The sequence below is a fragment of the Heloderma suspectum genome, chromosome 10 (genome assembly GCF_057233095.1).
Source record: "Heloderma suspectum isolate Gila_16-S chromosome 10, 16-S_ref, whole genome shotgun sequence".
Classification (NCBI taxonomy): Eukaryota; Metazoa; Chordata; class Lepidosauria; order Squamata; family Helodermatidae; genus Heloderma; species Heloderma suspectum.
The window spans coordinates 1,307,589-1,331,576 of record NC_139467.1 but is presented as its reverse complement, the minus strand read 5'-3'; the positions used below and the strand labels follow the sequence as shown (position 1 = coordinate 1,331,576).

General features: G+C 53.5%; 1 protein-coding gene across 1 annotated transcript in view; it reads left to right on the top strand.

Annotated features, from left to right (window-relative positions):
- The window catches only part of SPTBN4 (spectrin beta, non-erythrocytic 4), an 82,294-nt gene that overhangs the window by 26,075 nt on the left and 32,231 nt on the right, over positions 1-23,988 (top strand). The window contains exons 14-20 of the mRNA XM_084814487.1: positions 82-955; positions 1,624-1,761; positions 2,798-3,178; positions 3,557-3,932; positions 9,653-9,855; positions 19,595-19,685; positions 21,792-21,977. Coding sequence (XP_084670613.1) covers positions 82-955; positions 1,624-1,761; positions 2,798-3,178; positions 3,557-3,932; positions 9,653-9,855; positions 19,595-19,685; positions 21,792-21,977 — 2,249 coding nt within the window. The remainder of the gene's footprint in view (positions 1-81; positions 956-1,623; positions 1,762-2,797; positions 3,179-3,556; positions 3,933-9,652; positions 9,856-19,594; positions 19,686-21,791; positions 21,978-23,988) is intronic.

Genomic DNA, 23,988 nt, shown 5'->3' with positions numbered 1-23,988 from the left:
GCACGCGGGAGCACGTGTGCCGGGAGGGGGAGGCCGGCTGACCTCCGCCTCCAGACTGTGCCCCCCGAACTGCTTCTCCAGGCTACCAGCCCTGCGACCCCCAGGTCATCTGCAACCGGGTGAGCCATGTCCACAGCTGCCTGGAGCAGCTGCAGGAGCTGGCGTCCGAGCGGCGCACAGAGCTGGAGGCCTCCCGCCAGCTGTGGTCCTTCTTCCAAGAGATGGAGGAGGCCGAGGCCTGGGCGCGGGAGAAGGAGCGCATCCTGTCCTCCTCGCAGAGCTACGGCAAGGACCTGAACAGCGTCGCCAAGCTGCTGAGCAAGCACAACATCCTCCTGGGCGAGCTGGCGGGCCGACGGGCCTTGCTGCAGACCGCCATGCGGCGAGGCGAGCAGATCCTGCTGCAGAAGCGCTCTGGCCCCGGCGACATGCAGGAGAAAACCCGGGAGGTGCGCCTGCGCTGGAAGAAGCTGGAGGAGCTGGCAGCCTCCCACATGCAGAAGCTGCAGGAGGCCTCGAACTTCTACCAGTTCAGCGCTGACACCGACGACCTGGTGGCCTGGCTGCAGGACGCCTACCGCCTGGTGTCCAGCGACGACTTCGGCCACGACGAGCACTCCACACAGGCGCTGGTCAAGAAGCACAAGGGGGTGGCGGAGGAGATCGACAAGCACCGGGCGGCGGTCCTGGCCCTGCGGAGGCAGCTGGCTGCCCTGGCACCCGACTACCACGAGCTGGTGGATGTGCAGATCCGCATCGTGGAGGTGGAGCAGCTGTACGGGGAGGTGGCCGAGGTGGCTGTGCTGCGGCAGCAGTGGCTGCAGGATGCCCTGGCTGTCTACCACATGTTCAGCGAGGTCAGTGCCTGCGAGGTCTGGATCGGTGAGAAGGAGCAGTGGCTCCGCCACGTGGATGTTCCCCAGGAGCTGGAGGACGTGGAGGTGGTGCAGCACCGGTAGGTGGCAGTGGGGCTCCCGGCTCTGTCCTCATGGGCAGCGGGAGGGACTGGGTGCTGCTCCGGACAGAGGCTTCTGGTTGGCTGGGTTATGAGACCTGTTTAGGAATCGCCCCTCCAGGCAATGTGCACGTTCGATAAAACACAAGTACATCAAAACAGTCAGCGAAAACAGAAGCGGCACTCTTCTGCAGAATAAAACCAGGAATGTCCATTAAGATCCCTTAAAAGGTTGGCAGAGCCATGCAGTCTTCTCTGCCTGTCTGAAACATGGTGAAGAGGCGGCTAATCCAGCCTTCCATAATTAGGAGGGCGCTACAGAAAAGGCCCCGTCTCACCATGTACACACCAACCTTGCCTAGTTGGTGGGACTTAGAGCCTCTGATGATGAGTGCACGTTTTGGCCAGGTTCATGCAGGAGGAGATGATCCTTCAGGGACCCTGATCCCAAACCATTCAGCGCTTTATAGCCAGCACCTTGAATTGGCCTCAGAAACAAACTCGAAGCTAGTGTAGCTATATAACTACACTTGCATATGGTCTATAAAATGCATACACTAGCGAGGAGATTCCTTCCGTAATCTGCTCTGTGCCGCCTTCGTGGGGGGGCTGGGCTGCCTTGACTCCTGAGGCTGCCATGCCATGACAGACTCCTGCACCCTACTCAGGTTTGAAAGCCTCGACCAAGAGATGAACAGCCTGATGGGCCGGATCCTGGACGTCAACCAGATTGTGCAGCAACTGGTGGATGGGGGCCACCCAAGTTCCTCTGAAGTCCGATCCTGTCAGGACCACTTGAACAGCAGGTAGGAAGTCCCCCCCCAAGACTCCTGTGATATTCTGTGTTGAAGGAAGAAGGCAGTTCATTTGATCATGTGCAGAGTGCCTTTCTCTTTTGAGTCATGTCAACCAGCCCCAAGCATTTGGGGTTCAGGCTTTCCAGGGCTGCACAGGCAGTCAGCCTGGGCCTGCCAAGGCCACTGAGCATTTCATATTCTGTGCCCAGGAAACTTTCAACTGTGGGCTGGAAATAAACTGGGCAAACTACGCCCACCTGTGCTGACACACGCTGGCTTCGTTTGCCTTGTCTGGACACCATTCTCCTTTGAGCCCTTGGCTGGCCCATGAGGACAGAAGCAGCACCCTTGGCACAGCTGCTTGTCCATTTAAAATGAGCAGCGAACAGTGTGGCGCTGCTTTGCCTCCTGCTCTTGGGTACCCTAAGTCAGCCACGTTTCCTTGAGTTTCCCCTGCTGCTTGCTTGGCAGTGGCCTGGAGGGGCTCACTGTCCTGTGAGAACAATGGCGCTTTTGCTTGCAGGCGCTGATGAAATGTGGCAGCTTTGCTGCATCCAGAAGGGTGTTTGGGGCTCCCAGGGGAGCCGTCTCTATGCTGCTCACTTCTCCTCTTGGCCGGAGCCATGGAGCCCCGCCCCCTTTGCCAGGAATGGGGGAACCCTCCTTGGGGGAACACCCTGTGTGTGTGTGTCGCACACCTATGCCTGTGCATGGCCAGTTTCCCTCTCTCTCGAGTGCATCCCTTCCTTCTTGTGAGCTGAAATGGAGCTTGAATCAGTGCCCCCCCCCCCCGAATGCAGCACTGCATTTCTCCGCCTTGGGCAGCTGGACGCAGCCTTGCATAGCAGGTAGCAAAAGCTTCTGACCCACAGAAATGTTCACTTATGTGACTTGGAGAGAGAGGGAGAGAGGAGTCCCCATATATGTCAGATCTGCTCTAGTCACCCAGAGGCAGCTCCGAGCCTCCACAGGTGACCAGGCTGATGAGCTGGGCCTGATGTTTCTGTGCTTGCTGCTGCTTTCCTCCCCGGTGTGGCATGGGTAGGTGGAACCAGGTGGTAGAGCTGGTGGAGCAGAAGAAGGACCACCTGAACTCGATCCTGAAGATTCAGAACTACCTGCTGGAGTGCAACGAGATAAAGTCCCAGATCCGGGAGAAGCGCAAGGCCATCGAGTCTACCCAGTACAACAGTGGCGACCTGGGCAGCGTCCTCTCCCTCCAGCGCCGCCTCTCCACCATGGAAGCTACCCTGGTGGTCCTGGAGCCCCGGCTGATTGAGCTGCAGCAGGAGGGGGAGCTGCTGGCAAACACCCACCCAGCACAGGCCATGGAGCTCCTGCTGCAGTTCGAGGAGATCAGCGAGGAGTGGGAGGCCTTGAAGAGGATCCTGCAGGGCTGCGAGGACTCGCTCACTGTGGCCAGCAGGTCAGGCCTGGGAGGGGCTGTGCTGGCAGCACGGCAGTGGGCCTTGTGGCTTGTAGGGCTGTGCAGCCTTTGGACTGTCAGAGTCCACCTGCCCACCTGCGGGGCGGGCCTTGGCCGGCAGGGAGTGTGGGAGCCTGACAGAGGCGGGGTGGGGCTTGTGGCCTTCCGAGCCACCTCTGATCACATCTTAGCTGCAGCGACAAGGCCTGCAGCAGTGCTGAAGCCGGGAGGGCAGGTGGGCCAGGAGGCACAGCAGGCAGGGGTGGGAGCCATCGTCGCCTGAGCTCTGCCACCAGCTCACTCATCCCTCGCCTGAGCCCAGGGGAAGGGGGCGTTGCTGTGGAGGCCCTCACCTTCCCTGCGCTCCCCTCCCTCCAGGCTGCAGCAGTTCATCCAGGACCTGGACAGCTTCCTGACGTGGCTGGTGAGGACCCAGGCTGCCGTGGCCGCTGAGGAGCTGCCGGGCAGCCTGTCTGAGGCTGAGCGGCTGCTGAGCCACCACGCCTCGCTGAAGGAGGAGATCGACTGCTACGAGGCGGACTACGCCAAGATCCAAGCGGTTCATGACGTGCTGGCGCTGGAGGAAGCTGACCTGCCCTGCCTCGCACTCCAGCAGTGGCTGCAGAAGCTTGAAGTGGGCTGGACCAAGCTGCAGGAGATGTGGGAGAACCGCCGGGAAGTGCTGGTCCAGGCGCACATCTTTTTCCTCTTCCTGCGTGACGCCAAGCAGGCAGAGGTCTGCCTGTGCAACCAGGTAACGCTCGCGATGGCACAGCAACAGCGGGTTTCCTCCCCTCCCAACAGCTAAAAGGATTCAGAATTCTCTGCCTGGGCAAATCCAGCTTCTGCACCAAGAGAAGGTGCTTCAGTGATGATGCCCATCGCATAACTTCTGCCATTTTGCACAGCTGCTTCTGGTCTTGCTGGTCATGAAGAAGGGCTGGGAGCTAGAAGGGTAAGGAAGCCTCGTCGCCCCCAGCCATGTTCAGCCTCTCCTTCCCTTCTGACAGCTCAGCAGTCATCGCCCACACCCACTTTCAATCATCTGCTTACAGCCATAAGGACCAGGAACTTGCATTCAAGTCAAATACATTAAATCCGAGCTCCTTCAGGATACCAAGTTCCACACCTGATACCACATGACAGAACAACCCGGTTTTCCCTGTGAATCCCCTGTTAGCCTCATCCGTTGTCCTGCAGTGACAGTCCCTGTCGCCTTTCCCTCTGAATTGCTCCACCATCAGGGAGTGAGTCAGAGGCTGGCATGAGCCGGGCGAGGCAGCGACCCCCAGGCTGCGGCAGTGGCAGTGCTGGTGGTGGCCGCCTCTAACGGAACCAGGTGATCTGCGCCTGGCCCAGGGTGAGGACCCACAAGTGGCTGTGGGTGGACCTTGCCGGAATCCCTGATTGGGGTAGACCCGGGCTGCTGCGTGGGGGCAGCAGCCTTCGCAACATGCCCAGCCTTTGCTTGCTCTGGCCACCGGAGGGAAGACCCCTGAACCGGCCCCAGCAGCTGATGGCCTTGCTCGTTCTAGGGCAGTCAGCAGCTGAGGCGAGCCAAAGGCCGTCGCCCCCCTCAAAACAAGGGGCCTTGTTCAGATGAACGGTGAGGCTGGGCAGTACATTTATTATTGATTGATTGTTTGATTGATTACACTTCTATCCCACCTTCCTTCCATCATGGAACTCAAGGTGGCTACATGGGCTTCCCAGGTGTCCCCTCTGCAAGCCCTGACCAGACCCAGACCCGCTTAGATTCAGCAAGGTAGCTGCCTCATGTGCCTTCAGACCATGTCTTGAGGGGCTGGTTGCAGAGAGATGCTGCTGGTGCTTGGGTTTAGCTCACTGTTCTCTAGAGAAACACAGTGACCTGTGGATGATTGAAGAAAGTCAACAAGTGGGTGTTGCTTTGCAGCCAGATTTTTCTTGCTGGTGCAGATGGGGGCGGCTACCCTGGGATGAATGCCCTCTGTCCCTTGAATCAGGACAGTCTGCCCCCTGCAGCAGAAAACCCAGGAAAAGGCTGGAGGCAATATAGCTAGGGTGGCAGCGTTCTCCACCGCACACCTCGTGACCCAAGGCGATGATGCGTGATGCTCACAGGAGATGCTGGCTCATTGCTACCTCTTCACTGAGCATTATCGATGGGTAGCGGCTGATTGTCAGCAGGTGATCCCTGGCTTGGTCCTCATCTGCAGCTGCTTAGCAACATCCGGCTGTTAACTCTCAAAACGAGGTTGCCATTGGCTTGGGAGCAGGGGTGGGGTATGCAGAAATGAGGGCTCTCTCCCACCCCTTTATTCTGTCTCAGTTCTGCTGCTGACCTCAGGAAGTGATGTCCTTCCTTCGCCTCCCATCTTGCAGTGGCTTTCCCCTTTCCCTCTGGGGGAACAGCGACTGACACCGCAAAATAAAACACTTCTATACTGAGAATGCTGGAGGAGGCAACGGCTTTGCACAGCAATAAGAACTCCCTTTGGAGAGGTTTGGTGGATGGGTACGGATCCGTGTTCAGGGTCTAACTGGCAAGATTAAGCAGCTTGCTTAATACTTGCAATTTATGAGTAGACCATTTACCAAGTACGCGCTAATTGCTACTGCATAACTGTTAACATTTCTTTGCTAATTCACAAAAGGTAAGTGTTAATGTCAGATGATTAGGAATCATTACGATCAGTCACGTTTAGGTACAGAGGCGCTGGTTGTCAGCCGCTGCATCATCAAGACGTCACTGTTTCTGAATGAAACTTGGCAGGAAGTTGTTCTGCGCAGCAAGGCGCCCCTGTGAAGAACGCCGAGCTGTACAAGAACTGGGCAGCTCCCATTTCTTTCAAAGAGATTTGCACAGGAAAACATCCCGGTGGATTGTGGCCTGTAGTTACTAAAACAAAGGCAGACAGTGTATATCACACAGGTATTAAATAGTGAGACGTGTTACCAGTTAAATAGCCTTTCAAGGTAATGAGTATCATGTTAATTGGCTTCCCATTTGTTTTTTTTTGTTTGTTTTTTTGCCCCACTTGGTTGCCAAAATGACAAAAAATTGAATTCTAATCTTCATGATGACAGCGATGAAAAAGCAGAAATCTCTCTCTATTCTGGTGCAGAGCAGACAAACCAAGATAAGTCCACCCTGGCCGGAGGCGGCACGGCTCGGTCCTGCCTCCCGATGGCGCTGCAGCGAGGGGGGTCCCGAGGGCTGCCTTTCCAGAGAACCCTCTCTTGGCCCCTCCTCCCACCGTTCCTTCCCTGGGGCCTTTGCGGCTTCACTAAGCACAGCTAAAGTGCAAATCATTCCGCCCCAGTAGATGTCGAAGGGTTTCAAGAGGGTTTGTGCAACTCCAGTGGCTGGCTGCACATGGACTCATGCACCATTCAGTCAGTTGGGTTAGCGCTCTGCAGCTGGGGCTTAATTTGAGCCGGTGCTGAATGCTGCAAGTCACTTCAGGGAGGTCAGAGGTAATAACAAAGAAGAAGAAGACAGCACCCTAGTGAGTAACTGCATCCCACCCCAAGAAGATTGGGCCTAAGGGGCAGGACCTCCCCTCTCCCATTAGCCCAGACACCTTATTCCTAAGCCTCTGCCACCCCTAGCCCAGAATGTAGCGCCTGGCCCAGCAGGTTTGGCGCTCTGTGATTTGTGACGTAGACAGTGGGTTTGCAGCGCCCACAGGGATTTGGCCATTTAAAGGGTTTTTATGCTCTATCAGCTATCTTGCCTTTAACAAAATAATGCATTAACCAATTACGTTCCCATGTGCCAGTAACTCCAGGTGGGTGCTGTTTTGAGGCTGCTTATGCTGAAGATGGGAACTACTCTTACATTTATCCAATAGGCAAAACATTGTCATTGTCTGGGAAAGCTTGAATGCTTTGTTTGAACCAAGATGTACAAAGATCAGTTACTGCAGGGGAAGGAATGGGAGAACATTCTGAATTGGGGGGGGGGGGGCAGGCTGGAATACCAATTTTTGAATGGTTAATAGGCAGCCCCCACAGGCGGATATGCTCAGGCCCAAACACATAGGCCTGTCTTGGGCATGCATGCTTAGTCTGTAGGAAGGACTGCCGAGAAGGCCTTGGCCTTGGGACAGAGTGGAGTGGGACATCCCTCATTTCACACAGGACTTTGAAAGTCCTCGGAGGCCAGGTCTACAATGGGGCAACAGGGTCACTGACTTAGTGAGCTATGTGGGCCTCGAAGAGGGTTTGGTTTGGCCCAAGGTTCCCCATTCCTGGGAGGGGCGTCTGTGCTGAATCTCTTGACGTGGTGAGAAATTCCACATTGCAAAGCTGACACGAGTCGGGGATTGAGCCCCCATTAGTGCTTCTGGCACTAGGTGCCACTGAAAACAGGGAGACATTGGAGGGTTTTCTTCTTCAAAATTGGTGCCACAGGTGGAACCAATTCTGTCCCTGGTGCTCTTGGGTGCCTGGTCTGGAAGCCAGGTAAGCCAGTGCGTGGGTGAGGTGCGAAGATTGAGGCTCAGGGGCTCTCCTGGCAGAGACCAAGGCACAAGCTCTCTGCAGCCTTTGTCCCACCTGCCACGAAGAGCCCTCCATCACCCCAGCGTAGCAGCAGCCAAATGCAGCTGCCCTGTGGCAATGGCTGCTGGGAGATGACCGTGGCCTGCCTGCTCTTCCGGGCCAGCTCTGCTCCTGCCTGGCGTATTCAAGCAATTGCAGGCTAGCTGGGCTATTTGGGCCAAGGGAGGGAGAGGGGGGCCGGCTGCTTTCCTCTTTGGTCAAATGTGCCGAGATGTGAGTGGCCGTGGGCTGGTTTATGTTCTCACCACTGCCTGCACAGCGCAGAGTGGCAGCTGCTGCTTGCCTCCCTGGGCACAGGCGGCCTGCTCATGTGGTGCAAGGGAAGGTGGGGTGACGGCAGGGAAGGCCCCCTCCAACAAGGCAGACACTCCTGTCTGTAATTTACTAGCAAAGTGTCTTTCAGTAGACTGGGCTGTGTTTGCCAAGTGACCCTAACTGCTGCCTTTCCCTCCTCACAAATATTGCCCCTTCCTTGAAAGGCAGTCTAGACATGTTTTTTTTTTAAATAATGAATGAATAAATTCCCTCACAGCCTTGGCTGGTGGTGGTAGGGACTGAGCTGAGGGGGAGGCTGCAGCAGAGCAGTGGGTCCATGGCAGCCGTCTGCCCACGTCCTGTGGATGCTGCCGTCTGCGCAGCATCATCTGTGATGAGGAGACCAAGAGCCTCTCCAGACTGGCGACACTGCCTGATGCCCCACGTGAATTCATAGGGCTTAAGCCGGGTTCTTCGCTGGGTTCTTCCCCACACACACGCACGTTCAAAATCGGTGGGATCAAAAAGTGGATTTCCCCCCTTCTGTCTACACTCCTGGATAAAATGGTAATTTTATTCACGTTATTAATAAAAATCCCATTTTATCAAGGAGTGTAGACAGAAGGGGGGAAATCCACTTTTTGATCCCACCGATTTTGAATGCGAGGTGGGGGAATTAAAGACGGTTGAGGAGGAACAAATCCACCCCCACCCCCACCCTGGCGTAACTTGTGTAGTGCTCTATTGCCTGCATTGTGCCAGCTGGTCCTCACAAAAGTCTCGGCGGGTAGGTCACGCATCACCATTCCCAAAGCCACAGACAATCCATGGCAGAGACTGGGTGAACCCTGGAGTCCTGCCTCCCAGTGTGTGTGTGTGGGCGGGGGGTGTGGCGGGTATTCCCTCTGTTTTGTGGAAATAATGTATTTAGTCTGGTCCTTGAGCATTGGTTTACCTGTAATTTAACAGTTTGCTGTTCCCAGTTGGAATAACTATGGGATGTCAGGTTCTTGTTCGACTTGGCCTTGTTTGTGAAAAGTGGGCTGCAAATGGGGCCAAGAATGCTTTTTTCCCAGCTCCTTTTGTTACATCATCTCCACCCCTTCTAGGATAAAGGAGATCTTAATGCACTGATCTGTGACTTTGTAACCTCCATGCTTGACTACTGCGATATGCTCTGCATGGGGCTGCTCTTGAAGACAACATGGAAGCTTTACGTAATCCAAATGCTCCCATGCATCTCCCAGTGGATATGGCGAGATGTGCACCTCTGTAGCCTATCTTGTTCTGACTGTGCTGGCTCCTGGGCCCTGCTCAAGGCGCTGGTGCCCACCTTTATGACCTGGCCACCTTCTGGAATTGGCACCGTTTTCAGATCTGTTTCTGGTTTCAGTCTGTTTCTGTGCTTGCAAGCCAGCTGGAGCCTCAGAAAAGCAGTTAGCGAATGCTTATAATAATCAGGTATTTTCTCCTAAGGATTTGGGTTCCAGCCTTGTCCAGGGAGAGCTCTGGATCTCATACCTCTGTGCCTGGGCTGGCCAACAGCCTCCCTGCCAGTGGTTGCAGGACACGACAGGAGGAGTGGGGAGGCCCTCTGCCATTGGCTGCGGCTGGCGCAGGACCCCTTTCTGTGGCCAGAGCATCAGCTGCTCCCCGCTGGGACTCTTGCAGGAAGCGACCCTGGCCCACGCCGAGCTGCCCACGACGGTGGAAGGGGTGGAGAAGGCCATCAAGAAGCACAAGGACTTCACGACCACCATGGAGCTCAACCTGCAGAAGACTGCCTCGGCCCTCAAGGCAGGCGAGAGCCTTGTTTGCCGGGGCAACATCTACAGCGAGCAGGTGAAGGACAAGATGGCGGCCCTCCAGGCAAAGTAAGGAGATGATCCCCCCCCCCCACTTGAGCCACTGAGAGCCAGAGCAGCAGCAAAAAGTGGTCAGAGGAGCAGCACACAGCCTCTGGTTGGCAGGATTATTTGGGCCCTCCCCCAGGCCTCTTCTGTTAGAGTGCAATAGGGTGTGCATGCAAAGGGTGGGCGCAGGATTGCCTGAGTTCACACCCCCCAGCATGAGACACTGGACTATGCTGCAGGGTTCTTGTAAGCTGCTATCTCTCAGCCTCCACTCCCTCAAATCTGTAGTATGGGAATAATAACTCTAGACTGCACCAGAGGGTCCTCACCAGCCACACACACACTCAGGATCAGCCCTCCCTGCTCCCCACAATATGCAGTGTGGGGATAACTACATGACAAGTTTGCTGCTGTGAGATGCTGTCTCCAAGCCACATGAACCCCCTACACACATACACCCCTAGCATAAAAGTCTCAGGGTGCTTCCAAACGGCTTTACTGTATAATTGCTTTGCCACATTCATTATGGGGGGGGGGGGTGACATCCAGTCAATGGTGATGTCTTCCTCTCATCACCCTCCCATGTTTTCCCACCATCTCCCATCTTTTTTTATTTTGACAAAGAATTAAGGAGGAAAAGATGGAATAGCTGCACAGTGTCTTTTGATTAGGGGATGTCTTTATTTTTCATTACTCTAGGTGCAAAAGGCCCAATCTGGATTTTAAAAGCCTCCAACCCCCTCATGCTGGGGTCCTGTTCTGAATTGGGGCCTGTGCCTACTCTGCAGTAACAGTGGTGATGGGGGAAGACATAGCTGCTAGATACACATTTAAAGGTATCTCTGGTTTTGGCCCAAGCTTTTGGCTGGTAACCCTGGGACCCAGTTACCTGGGAGCACCTCATGCACCTCTCTGCACTTCGGGGGAACCGGTACTGCACAACGCATCTCTCCCCTCCTCGCATAGAAAACATTTTGCAGGGCAATTTTTTTTGCAAACTTTTAAAAACAAAATCAAACAAGCACACTTTTCTACCCAAGAAGGCCTGAGTTTGAGAGCATTTGTTGTTCAGTCGTTCAGCCGTGTCCGACTCTTCGTGACCCCACGGACCACAGCACGCCAGGCCTTCCTGTCCTGCACTCTCCCGGAGCGTGCTCAAGTCCATATTCATTGCATCGGTCATGCTATCTAGCCATCTCATCCTCTGCCGTCCCCTTCTCCTGTTGCCTTCAGTCTTTCCCAGCATCAGGGTCTTTTCCAGGGAGTTTTCTCTTCGCATTAGGTGGCCAAAATATTTCAGCTTCAGTATCTGTCCTTCCAATGAGCAGTCAGGGCTGATTTCCTTTAGGATGGTCTGATCTGACCTCCTTGCAGTCCAGAGGACTCATAAGAGTGTTCTCCAGCACCACAGTTCGAAAGCATCCATTCTTCGGCGCTCAGCCTTCCTTATAGTCCAGCTCTCACAGCCATACGTTGCTACTGGGAAAACCATAGCTTTGATTAGATGGACCTTTGTCGGCAAGGTGATGTCTCTGCTTCTTACTATGCTGTCTAGATTTGCCATAGCTTTCCTCCCAAGGAGCAAGCGTCTTTTAATTCCATGGCTACAGTCACCGTCTGCGGTGATCTTGGGGCCCAAGAAAATAAAATCTGTCACTGCTTCCATTTCTTCCCCTTCTAAATGCCAGGAAGTGATGGGGCCAGATGCCATGATCTTCGTTTTTTTAATGTTGAGTTTCAAACCAGCTTTTGCACTCTCCTCTTTCACCCTCAACAAGAGGCTCTTTAGATCCCCTTCGCTTTCTGCCATTAGGGTGGTATCGTCTGCATATCAGAGGTTGTTGATAATTCTCCCGGCAATCTTAATTCTGACCTGTGATTCATCCAAGCCGGCGTTTCTCATGATGTACTCTGCATATAAGTTAAATAAGCAGGGCGACAATATGCAGCCTTGTCGTACTCCTTTCCCAATTTTGAACCACTCGGTTGTTCCATGTCTGGTTCTTACTGTTGCTTCTTGACCCTCGTACAGGTTTCTCAGGAGACAGGTAAGGTGGTCTGGTACTCCCATCACTTTAAGAATTTGCCACAGTTTGTTGTGATCCACACAATCAAAGGCTTTAGCGTAGTCAGTGAAGCAGAAATAGACGTTTTTCTGGAATTCTCTTGCTTTCTCCATGATGCAGCGAATGTTGGCGATTTGATCTCTAGTTCCTCTCCCTCTTCGAAACCCAGCTTGTACTTCCGGTAGTTCTCGGTTCGCATACTGCTGAAGCCTAGCTTGTAGGATTTTGAGCATCACCTTGCTGGCATGTGAAATGAGCGCAATTGTGCGGTAGTTTGAACACTCCTTGGCGTTGCCCTTCTTTGGAACTGGAATGTAAACTGACCTTTTCCAGTCTTGCGGCCATTGTTGAGTGTTCCAAATGTGTTGGCATATTGAATGCAGCACTTTAACAGCATCATCTTTTAGGATTTTAAATAACTCAGCTGGAATACTGTCATCTCCGCTAGCTTTGTTGTTACCAATGCTTCCTAAGGCCCACTTGACTTCACTCTCGAGGATGTCCGGCTCAAGTTCAGTGACCGCACTATCATGGCTATCAGGGACATTCAGATCTTTCCTGTATAGTTCTTCTGTGTATTCTTTCCACCTCTTCTTAATCTCATCTGCTTCTGTTAGGTCCCTGCCTTCTTTGTCCTTTATCATGCCCGTCTTTGCACAAAACGTTCCCTTGAGATCTCCGATTTTCTTAAAGAGATCTCTAGTCTTTCCCATTCTGTTGTTTTCCTCGATTTCTTTGCATTGTTCATTTAAGAAGGCCTTCTTGTCTGTCCTTGCTATTCTCTGGAACTCTGCATTCAGTTGGATATATCTTCCCCTTTCTCCCTTGCTTTTCGCTTCCCTTCTTTCGTCAGCTACTTGTAAAGCCTCATCAGACAGCCACTTGGCTTTCTTGCAGTTCTTTTTCTTTGGGATGGATTGAGTTGCTGCCTCCTGAACAATGTTACGGACCTCCGTCCATAGTTCCTCAGGCACTCTGTCTATCAGGTCTAATCCCTGAAATCTATTCCTCAGCTCCACTGTATATTCAGAAGGGATATGATTGAGGTCATACCTGAATGGTTTAGTGGTTTTCCCTACGTTCTTCAATTTAAGACGAAATTTTGCAACAAGAAGCTCATGATCTGAGCCACTGTCAGCTCCAGGTCTTGTTTTGACTGACTGTATAGAGCTTCTCCATCTTGGCTGCAAAGGACATAATCAATCTGATTCGATATTGACCATCTGGTGATGTCCATGTGTAGAGTCGCCTCTTGTGCTGTTGGAAAAGAGTGTTCGCTATGATCAGCATGTTCTCTTGGCAAAACTCTATTAGCTTTTGTCCTGCTTCATTTTGTACACCAAGGCCATGCCTGCCTGTTATCCTGGTGATTTCTTGACTTCCTACTTTAGCATTCCAATCCCCTATGATGAAGAGGACATCTTTTTTTGGTGTTAGTTCTAGAAGGTGTTGTAGGTCTTCATAGAACCGATCAACCTCAGCTTCTTCGGCATCAGTGGTTGGGGCATAGACTTGAATTACTGTGATGTTGAATGGTTTGCCTTGGATTCGTACGGAGATCATTCTGTCGTTTTTGAAATTGTACCCCAGTACTGCTTTTCCCACCCTTTTGTTGACTATGAGTGCTACTCCATTTCTCCTACGGGATTCTTGCCCACAGTAGTAGATATGATGGTCACCTGAATTAAATTCGCCCATGCCTGTCCATTTTATTTCGCTGATTCCCAAGATGTCGATGTTCAATCTTGCCATCTCATGTTTGACCACCTCCAGCTTACCTTGATTCATTGATCTGACATTCCAGGTTCCTAAACAATATTGTTCTTTACAGCATCGGACTTTCCTTTCACCACCAGACACATCCACAGCTGAGTGTCCTTTCGGCTTTGGCCCAGCCGCTTCACTCTTTCTGGCGCTACTTGGAAATTCCCTCTGCTCTTCCCCAATAGTATATTGGACACCTTCCGACCTGAGGGGCTCATCTTCCGGCGTCATATCTTTTCGCCTTGTGATACGTTCCATGGGGTTTTCTTGGCAAGAATACTGGAGTGGGTTACCATTTCCTTCTCCAGTGGACCACATTTTGTCAGAACTCTCTGCCATGACCTGTCCGTCTTGGGTGGCCCTGCACGGCATAGCTTATGGCTTCACTGAGTTAAGCAAGCCCCTTCGCCACAACAAGGCAGTGATCCATGAAAGATCACTGAGATTGAGAGCATTAGCTACTGCCTTTGCTTCCACTTGGTTTAATTTGGGAGTGGGGAAGAGAGACACTCGCATTGCCACCCAGACACTGCAGTGGCCCAGCCCTGGATTTATTTCTCTGTTCTCTTCTTGGAGCAGCTGCCCCCCCGTTGCCCCTCCGATGAGAGATCACAGCCAAGGCTTCAGACTGAACCAGGAAATCCAGCCTCGGAAAAAGGAGGTGTCTGTGGAGCACTTTCCTATGTCTCTGATGCCTACTAATTCCCTATGACCCTGGGGGCTCTCTGATGTTTAAGGAATATATAAAATACAGCAAATTTCTCCTGAGCTAGGATTACTGCCACTGGGACTCCCTGTTTTGCTGGGCTGGGTGTGTCCTTAAACTATATAAATCCCAACAGAGTAAGCAGGGCCAAGGGCAAGGCATTGAGAGGAGGACTGATGGGAAGGAATCTCCAGGAAGGAGGCACATCATGGGAGTTGCTGGATTCCCCAAGTGGGACAGACTTTATCCATAGGCCAAAAGGTTTATGGATGGAAAACAGGAGCAAATGTGCAGAGCCTGAAAGAAACAAAGCTTGCTATCCTTCAACCTCTCCCAAACCGGGGCCCTCCAGATGGGTTGGATTACAACTTCCATCATCCCCAAGCAATGCCATTGCCTGTGCTGACAGGATGATGGGAGTTGTGGTTTAATACATCTGGAGGGCTGTGGGTTGAAGGAGGCTGAAGGGTAGGACAACTACTTATGTGACAAGGTCCTTAGATCAAATTATGTCCCTGGCTCAGGTTAACTGCCTCCTCCCTCAGAGGTCTAATGACTACCTTTCTCCCTAATGAAATCCCAACTGCCTGTGAGGCTGTGCTCCCCCCCCCCCCACACACACACATTTTATTGAGGAGAAGGAACCTCTCTTGACAGCGCCTCAGACCCTGCCGCCGACCAGTCCAGATCGCTGTCTGGTTGCACGGTATGTTGAGAGCCAGAAGTGCTTGAGGTCCCTTGCAGGGGGTGCTTCCAGATGGAGCGGGGGCTTCCAATGAAAGGGCCTTGTGCAGTGATTCTGTTTTCCTTCTTCATGGATTTTTTGTGGAGAGAAAAAAGACGAAGTGGTGGGGAAACACAGGTTATGAAGGGATGATGTTGTCTGGGCCGCTTGTCGAATTCTGTGCGTGAGGCGGGTGATTGCACAAGAAATGCTTCATCTGGAAGCAGTCCAAGGCACCATCCAAGAATTCCATCACTTTGTCTGGGCATTGCTCGGAAGGCCCAGTGTGAGGCCAAGACTCTGCATGAGGCAGCCCTGGATGGGTCTCATTACTGCCCAAGGGTTGCACTTGGGGCTGAATTTAAACCAGGGTTCAGCCACAGGTTTGTTTTGAGTTCCATGTCCCAGCCCATAAATATGGACCATAATAATAAAGATGAGAGTGTCTCACAGCATGGGCAGAGTGCCTTTCCCATGTTTACCACTAAGTAGCCATAGCTAGGCCCCCACACATAGTGGTTTAGGGAAGACGGTTTCCTGGGGGAGGCCCATTTCAGTCTTCAGCAGGGCACAGGTGAGTTGGTGTGACTGACTGTGTGGGTGAAAGACAGAGCAAGTGAATGAGGGTGATTCACAGCAAAGTTCAGAGACATGCTTTTGTCTGTAGTCCAGATGCAACTGCTTAAAAATCAAGGACTGTTAAGAGACTTAGTATGGCTGCTGGGCAGACTTAAGCCTGGCATCTGTCTGTTCTTTCTTTCTTTCTTTCTCTCTCTCTCTCTCTCTCTCTCTTTCTTTCTTTCTTTCTTTCTTTCTTTCTAGAAAGGTGTTAACCCCCCCCAGGGGGGGCCCACCCACTTGCCATGTCCCCTCAGCAACAAGGCCTGTTATCGCCACAGGAGGCCCTCTTAGGGAACAGCGCCAGCACCTCCATTGTCTTGGCTCACAGAGCTAGGATCAGTCAGATGACAAGGAAATTTGCCTTTGGGTTTCAAAATATTTAAGGGCTGCATGGAAGGGGCTTTGGATAAAAAAAGAAGCACCCACTGCCATGCAGAGCCAATTAAAACCCCCTCCCTCAGTAATGCAGCAGCTGCTGCCATTTCCCTTTGAAGCCTCCGCTTGTGAAGGACCGAGTGCTAATTTTGTTTGATGATTTAACTGGTGTCAGACCCTTAATATGTGTATCTGCTCCAGACAGATAAATCAGCTCAGGGCTGTGCTGTGTTATCATTTTAGCTTAAGGAGGGGTGGGAGCTGAATATTGGCATTTTTATTATTACAATGTTTTAAATGTAATGCCAGATGCTTTATTATCTTCTTTGGAATTTATCTGGATTTGTGGGATGTGTGTGTGAGAGAGAGTCAGCCCTGGTACTAATTAAACTCAAGAGAGCAGCTTGGCTGTGCCCAAATGCACAATATCACGAGCAGCTCGTTTCAGCTGTCCATATATTAAAAAACGAAGTGCTTAGCAGAGCTCAGAAGCACTTTGGACTGGAGGCCCCACAATGCCGTTGTGTTACTGGGTCTTGCTGGCATGGTGCTGATTCCATGGGCTGCCATCCAAAAGGTCATATTTTTGCTGTTGGCCATCTGGATGCTGCTGAACTTTGTGTGTGTGTGCACATGCGCCTGTATGTGGACGCGCCTGTGCACATGTGTGAGAGTGACTAGGCTAAGGTCAGAGTAGAGAGCCTGTGGAAGAGGCAAGCCGGCCCAATTATCCAGCCTCTTGGAATGAAGAATTAATCAATCGTTTTTCAAGGTCCAGTGTTTGGTCAAAAAACCCCAAAGCTCAAATGTGATACGACCCCTTAGCGATGGTTTCATCGTGGCTTCCTAGATCAAAACAAGCACTTTGGAAAACAACTGATCTACATACTAATGAAAACGAGCTTTGCAGAACTTGTGCAAGCCATGGCACATTTTGCCAAACTTGAGTGGCTTGCCAAGTTCCATTGTCCTCTTAAAAGACCTCAGCTTCTTCCCCAGCAAGCTAAGCAGGAGATGCCTAGATTAGACTTTAGAATTCTAGGATCCTAGAGTTGGAAGGGGCCACTGAGGTCATCGAGTCCAGTCCCCTGCTCAGTGCGGAATCCAGTTTAAAGCACCCCAGGCAGACGGCTGTCCAGCCTCTGCTTGAAAACCTCCTGCAGCAGAGAGCCCATGAGCTCCCTAGGCAGTTGGTTCCATTGTCTCACTGCTCAGACCATTAGGAAGTTTTTCCTGATATTCATCCAAAATCTGCCTTCCTGAAACAAGCTCGTTATTTTATGTCCTACGGTCTTGGATGGTAAAGAAGAGGTCGTGGCCCTCTTCTGTGTGACAATCCTTTAGGTACGTGAAGAGTGCTATCATTTCCCCCCTCAGACTTCTCAAGGCTAAACATACCCAGTTCCTTCAATCTTTCCTTGTTAGGACGTAGTTTCTAGTCCCCTGATCGTTTCGTGGCCCTTCCCTGAACTCATTCCATTTTACCTGAATCCTTCTCAAAGTGTGGTGTCAGCAGGGAAGCATGAAGACTATCAAGGTTTCAGCCTGACAACTGGGGGATATTGGGCACCTTCCTGGCCCTGCTTTTCAGCAGATGTTGAGGAATATGATCTGAACTGGTATGAAATGCCTGAATATCTACAGTGCCTTTCATAAGTATTCACCCCTTCCCTTTGACTTTTCCACATTTTGTTGTGTTACAACCTGGAATTAAAATGGATTTAATTAGGATTTCTTGTCACTGATCTACACAAAATAGTTTATAATGTCAAAGCGGGGAAAAAATCTACATATTTTACAAAATGATTTCCAAATAAAAAACTGAAAGGTTTTGATTGCATAAGTATTTACCGCCTTTGCTGTGACACCCCTAAATAAGCTCTGGTGCAACCAACTGCCTTCAGAAGTCACATAATTAGTGGAATGGAGTTCACCTGTGAGCAATGCAAGTGTCACATGATCTCAGATTAAACACACTTGTTTCTGGAAGGCCCCAGAGTTTGTTGGAGAGCATATCTGAACAAACAGCATCATGAAGACCAAGGAGCTATCAAAATGAGTCTGGGATAAAGTCCTGGAGAAGCACCAAGCAGGGTTGGATTATAACCCCCCCCCCCTAAGCTATGAACATCCCCCCAAGCACTGTTAAATCCATGATTACAAAATGGGAAGAATATGGCACAACCATGACTCCGCCTAGAGAAGGCCATCCACCAATACTCAGTGACCGGGTAAGGAGGGTGTTAGTCGGAGAAGCCACCAAGAGGCCAATGGTAACTCTGAAGGAGCTGGAGAGATCCGCAGCTGAGATGGGAGAAACCATCCGTGGGACAACTATCACCTGGATGCTCCACAAAGCTGGGCTTTATGGAAGAGTGGCAAGAAGAGAGCCATTGCTGGAAAAAAAAAACCCATATCAAATCCCATTTGGATTTGCCAAAAGGCATGTGAGAGACACAGCAAACGTGGGGAAAGTTTCTCTGGTCTGATGAGACTGAAACTGAACTGTTTGGCCTTACTGCAAAACGCTCTGTGTGGCGCAAAGCCAACAGTGCTCATCGCCCTGAGAACACCATCCCCACAGTGAAGCATGGTGGTGGCAGCATCATGTTGCGGGGATGCCGTTCGTTGGCAGGGACTGGGAAACTGGTCAGGATTGAGGGCAACGTGGATGGAGCCAAATACAGGGAAATTCTAGAGGAAAACCTGTTTCAGTCTGCAAGGGACCTGGGACTGGGGCAGAGGTTCACCCTCCAGCGGGACAATGACCCTAAACACACAGCCGAAGTTACACTGGTTTAAAAAAAAGAACCTGAATGTCTTAGAACAGCCCAGTGAAAGCCCAGACCTCAATCCGATGGAGAATCTGTGGCAAGACTTGCAAACTGCTGTTCAACAGTCCCCATCCAACCTGACAGAGCTCGAGCAATTTTGCCAAGAATGGGCAAAAATGGCAGGATCCAGATGCGCCAAGGTGCTTCTACCAAGTATTGACTGGGGGGGGGGGTTGAGTACTTGCGCAACCAACAAGTGCCAGTTTGTTTGTTTTCATCAACTTTTGTGCCACAATAAAAATATTTTGCACCTTCAAAATGTTAAGTATGTTATGTAAATCAAATGGTAAAAGGGCCAATTAAATCCATTTTAATTCCAGGTTGGAACACAACCAAATGTGGAAAAATCAAGAGAAGGTGAACTTCTGCAAGGCACTGTACCTGGGTGTTTGGGCTGTTTTCACTGTGACTCAGCTATTAGTCCCCCCCCCCCCCATGGCTAAATGAAACCTCCAGGTGGAGAGGCAATGCATACCTCAGGACCATCAAATGCTGCTGGGCAGTCAGTCCTCATGCTATCCCGAAGGAGAGTGTCTGAGAGAGTGAGGAAGGGGCTCTGTGTGTGTGCACACTCTGTGTGCATGTGTGTCCCAGGGGATCACCCTTTCGGTGTCCCTGTGGAGGCTCACAGGCAGCCCCAGCCTGACCCATTTGTTCTTTCCCTTTGCAGGAGCCAGCAAAATGTGCAGCTGGCCCAGATGTGGATGAAGTGCCTTGGGGACCACTTGGAGCTGCAGCACTTTCTCCAGAACTGCCATGAGGTAGGTTGCTGCTTTGGGGGCTGGGGAGGGAATGATGCTTGGTCCTGCCCCTTGGCTGTTTTCTATGAGGCCCTGAAAAGCTGTGGATGTGGTGGTGGCGGTGTGACACGCCCCAGCAACTGAGATGGGAGGCATCAAGGCATGATCTTCCACTCTCCAGTCCTTCTGGAGTTCCCTAGAAAGGATGGGAGAGGGCAGGCTGCCCATTGCCCAAAGGAATCCTCCAGTGAAGACTGAGCTGCAGTCTTCTCCCTGATATGCTAGTGTTCTAGGAACAGGGAGTTTTTTGTTTGCATTTTACAGGGAAAAGTATCAAACATGCAAACCACACACTCCCAAACCACACACACACACACACCCCCTTGTAGTCACAGAACTAGCAGTACAATCCAAGGGAAGCTCTACCACTTAATTCTGCTTTGCGGCCAAATTGGCCCTTAGAGATGCTGGTGAGCTTCAGGAAGAAGCACCAGAAGGATGAGGGACAGAAGAGTGGCTTCAGGAACCTGGGTACCTGGAGATGAATGCATGAGGAGGCCCAGACATCAAAGAGAAGCCTTCTCCCCGCCCCTCTCTTGGGGAACCAATGCGGCTTCCTTTCCCTCTTGGATTCTAGCTGCCACTCAGTTTGCATTTTGGCCACACCCACTAGCACATCTCCAATTCTCCCTAATTATAGTCGCATGTATGTTCCCAGGCTCTTCTTCAGTTGTGCTAATTCAACCTTGCAGCGCATGTTCTTGCCCTTCTGCCAGCAAGCCCGCCCACCTGGTCCATGCTGTATGATGGGGGAAGAGATGAGCCCCCCCATCCCCATCCAGCTTGTCTCTGAATATGGCTGTACAAGAGATGGGTGTGTTCCTTAAAGCTCAGGGTTGGGGCAGTGGGCTCAGCTGGGCCTGGCGGAGCCTGACGAGGAGAATGGGAAGGGCGGGGTGGGGGCCCTCAAGTCTCAGGCTTGAGGGCCTCCTTGGCTTTCAGTGGATTTTGGCTCAGCCCCACTGGCCTTTTGTCACCACCTCAGTTTTTCTGTCCTGCTCAGTGTTGGAAGCCGCATCCGCAAGGATGTGTCTGCTCCAGGGGCTGAGCCTCTGCTTTATCTGGTTTTCTGCTTTGGGCTCCCTCTCCCTGCTGGGCCTCTTCAGGCCATAGTTTTTATTCCAGTCAGTCTGGGCTGAATGTGGTGCTTCGGCGTCGAGTAGAAGGGACACCCCCCCCCCCGAAATCAAGCAGGGAAATTTCCCTCCCCAACATTCCTGAAAATAGGTGTGGGGGGTGTCTGTGTATGGGGGGAGGGGTGCGTATCACCCTTTTATTGCATATGGTTTCAGTTGGTTGATACCACAAACTTCCAGTGGCAAAACGGGCTGGAGTAGCCAAGCCGGGGCGGGATGGGGAGAAGCCCCTGCGCAGTGGCAGCAGGAGGGGGGGCGCTCCCTGTAGAAAAGGGTGGGGGGACGCTCTCCCGCTGGCCCGGGGCAGCTGTTGCCTCCTCCACGGCAGTGCCCCACTTGCTCTGCGGGGAGCCTGGGCCGGCTGCTGCTCCGCCCCCGAGCAAGGGGGAGACTTGCCCCCAGCAGGCGGGCGGGGGGCGCCTTCTCCCCTAAGCAAGGATGTTGGGGGGGGGGCTGGCCCTCTGTGTGGGAGGGAGAGAAATGAGCCCTGGAGCTGAAGGGCGGCGGGAGAGGGGCTGGAAACGCAGCTGAGGAGAGCCCAGCCGCAAAGGGGTCGCGCGGGGGCGGTGAGAGCTGGCCGGGCTCCGCGGGCGGGCGCCGAGGAGGGCGGGCGCTTTGGCTCACGGGCTGGCGCACGGGCTTCCCCATCCTCAGAAGCCCGGGCTAGCAGGGGCTACCTGAGGTGAAGCCGGCTCGGGCACGTGTGAGCGGCCCCCGCCCGCGGGCTGCTGGGGGCGGGACCCAGGCGTGCGAGGCCCGCCGCGCGCGCCCCGGCTCGGCCGCTGCAGCATCCCGGCAGGCCTGCGGCGGGGCCGGCGCCGCGTCCCAGGGGCGCCGCCTGCAGCTGCCGGGAGCGGGGCGCGCGGGCCGGGGGCCTCGTCCTCCCCGCCGCCAGGCTGACGCGGCGCGCCTCCCCCCTCTTCTGCCGCAGCTCGGTGGCTGGGTGGCCGAGAAGGAGGCGCTGATGGCCGGCGAGGCGCCCCGCGACGCGGACGCGCCTTCCTGGAAGCGGCAGCCGCCGCCGCCGCCGCAGCGGGCGCCCAGGCGGTGGCTCCGGCACCGCGCCTTCATGGCCGAGCTGGCCCAGAACAAGGAGTGGCTGCGCAAGATCGAGAAGGTGGGTGCCGCCGGCCGGAGGGGTCGCCGCCGCGCGGCGCGCCAGCACCTCGGAGAGCTCCGAGCGGGGGCTTGGGCGGGGGAACATCCTGCCCGCCCGGTGCGGGGCTTGGGGGCGGCCGAGGGTGGGCGGGAGCCCGCGGAACCCCCTCCCCCGCGCTGGCTCTCGGCCTGCTGGGATAGGGAGGCTGCCCTCTCCCGGGTCTCCTGGCCGGGCAGCGCCCCTGCTGCCCGCCCTGCCCAGGCCCCTGTGGCCACGTCCTCCGCAGCCCCCGCCTCGGGCTCTGTCGTTCTCCTGCCCGTCCTGGCATGCTGCTCTCTGTGCTTGTGTGGGTCGCCCCAGAGAGCTGGGCCGCTGCCTCACGGGCCTTTACCCCAGGGGAGAGGTAGGCCCAAGGTTCCTCTGCCAGGTCAGTGGCCGGGTGGCTTGTCCTGGCTTGCTGAAGACCCCCGCCCCTTTGGGTGTTTTGAGAGCCTATTTTTCAGCACTGCCAAAGGACCCCCCCCCATCCTGCCCAGTGGTGGGTCCCAGTTCCATCCCTGCCCTCCCTGTGCTGTTGGCAGCCCTAGGAGGTCTGGCCTGCAGATCAGGTGCCCTTGTGTGTGTGTGTGTGTGGGGGGGGGGGAATGCACAGCACAGAAGCCACAGAGACCCAAGATGATGCTGCCTGAAGGTGTCTGGGGCCACCCTGGCTGTGACAGATGCCCACATCTGGAGCTGGGCAGGGATTTTCCCCTGGGATCAGCTGGTAAGTGATGCTTTTATTTCACTCCACTCCCTTCCTTTGGAGGGTGTGGGTGTGCTCCCTTGCCTCAAGCCCCTGGACATTGTCACCTTGGCTTCTGCTTGTGGCACACTGTGGTCTGGATTGCGTGGGTTGATTTCTGGGAGGGGCCGGGGAGCAGAGTGCATTTTCTTGCTTTGTGCCAGGGACATTGCTTGAGTTTTGGAAGGAGAGGTGGCAGTACTGGATCCAGCCTGGAGGTCCTAGTCATGCCCTCTGGCCTGGAAGTCTGGCTCCTCAGCTCCAGATGTAGTTGTGGTGGTTGATCAGTTGGGAGGCAACACCACTCCGCACATGCTTGAACATATGATGGTTATTGGTCTAGTGCCTGTTGGGGTGGTTAGCTGGTGTCTGGATTATGCTTCTTCCAACAGCGTGTGGACTTCAAGCGGTTGAGCATCCCTCCATACCACCGCCACCACAATGCGCTGACATTCTAGTTTTCTGTGTGGAGGAATTGATTTATTATTTACTGTTGGCATGGAGGAACTTTTCACTATGCAAGCCTCCATTTCGTGTCTGATGGGGAAATGCGCAGACACTGGCTGACCCCCTGGTGAGAAGGAGGCCTTAGTCATGTGGACTTTGTAGGTCTCAAAACTGAGCTGTGACACTCTGTGTTGGTCCTGGAGTTGATGCCTGGCTCTGACCAAGTCCTGTGCAGGTGGCATTGAAGCAGGTGGCATTTTGTTCCTTGGTGACTATGCGGTTTGGAGGGTGGGATGCCGGCTCCCACCTGTGGCTCCCGATGCTGGGCCTGGCTGGCTTTCTCCCATCTTTCTCCTCAGCCAGCCTTCTTCGGGAGTTGTTGAGTCCTCATGTGACGCTGTTGGGTACGGCAGGATCCGGAGCAGTAGGGCAGGGGAAGAACACATTCTTTACATGCTGAAAGTCCCAGAGCCGGTCTGTCGGCCTGGCAGCATCTCCAGTGACAAAGGACCTTATTCTCAGGTAGCTGCAGGGCGGGGAAGACCCCCCGCCTTCTTCCTGGGAGAACCGCTGCCACGCAGCGTGGCTCACCGACCAGCGGTCTGACTCGGCACGCGGCAGGTCCCTCGGCCCGCGAGGCCTCCCTCTCCTGCCTCCCCTGGCCCAAGGGGCCAACCAGGCAGACAGGCTTGCCAAAGCGGCTCCCCAGAGGCCTTCCCTGGTCTCTGCCAGCAGATGAAGACCCCGCTGTTTCAAAACACCTTCCGCCATTCCTGGCTTCTGATCCAGGAATGTGCG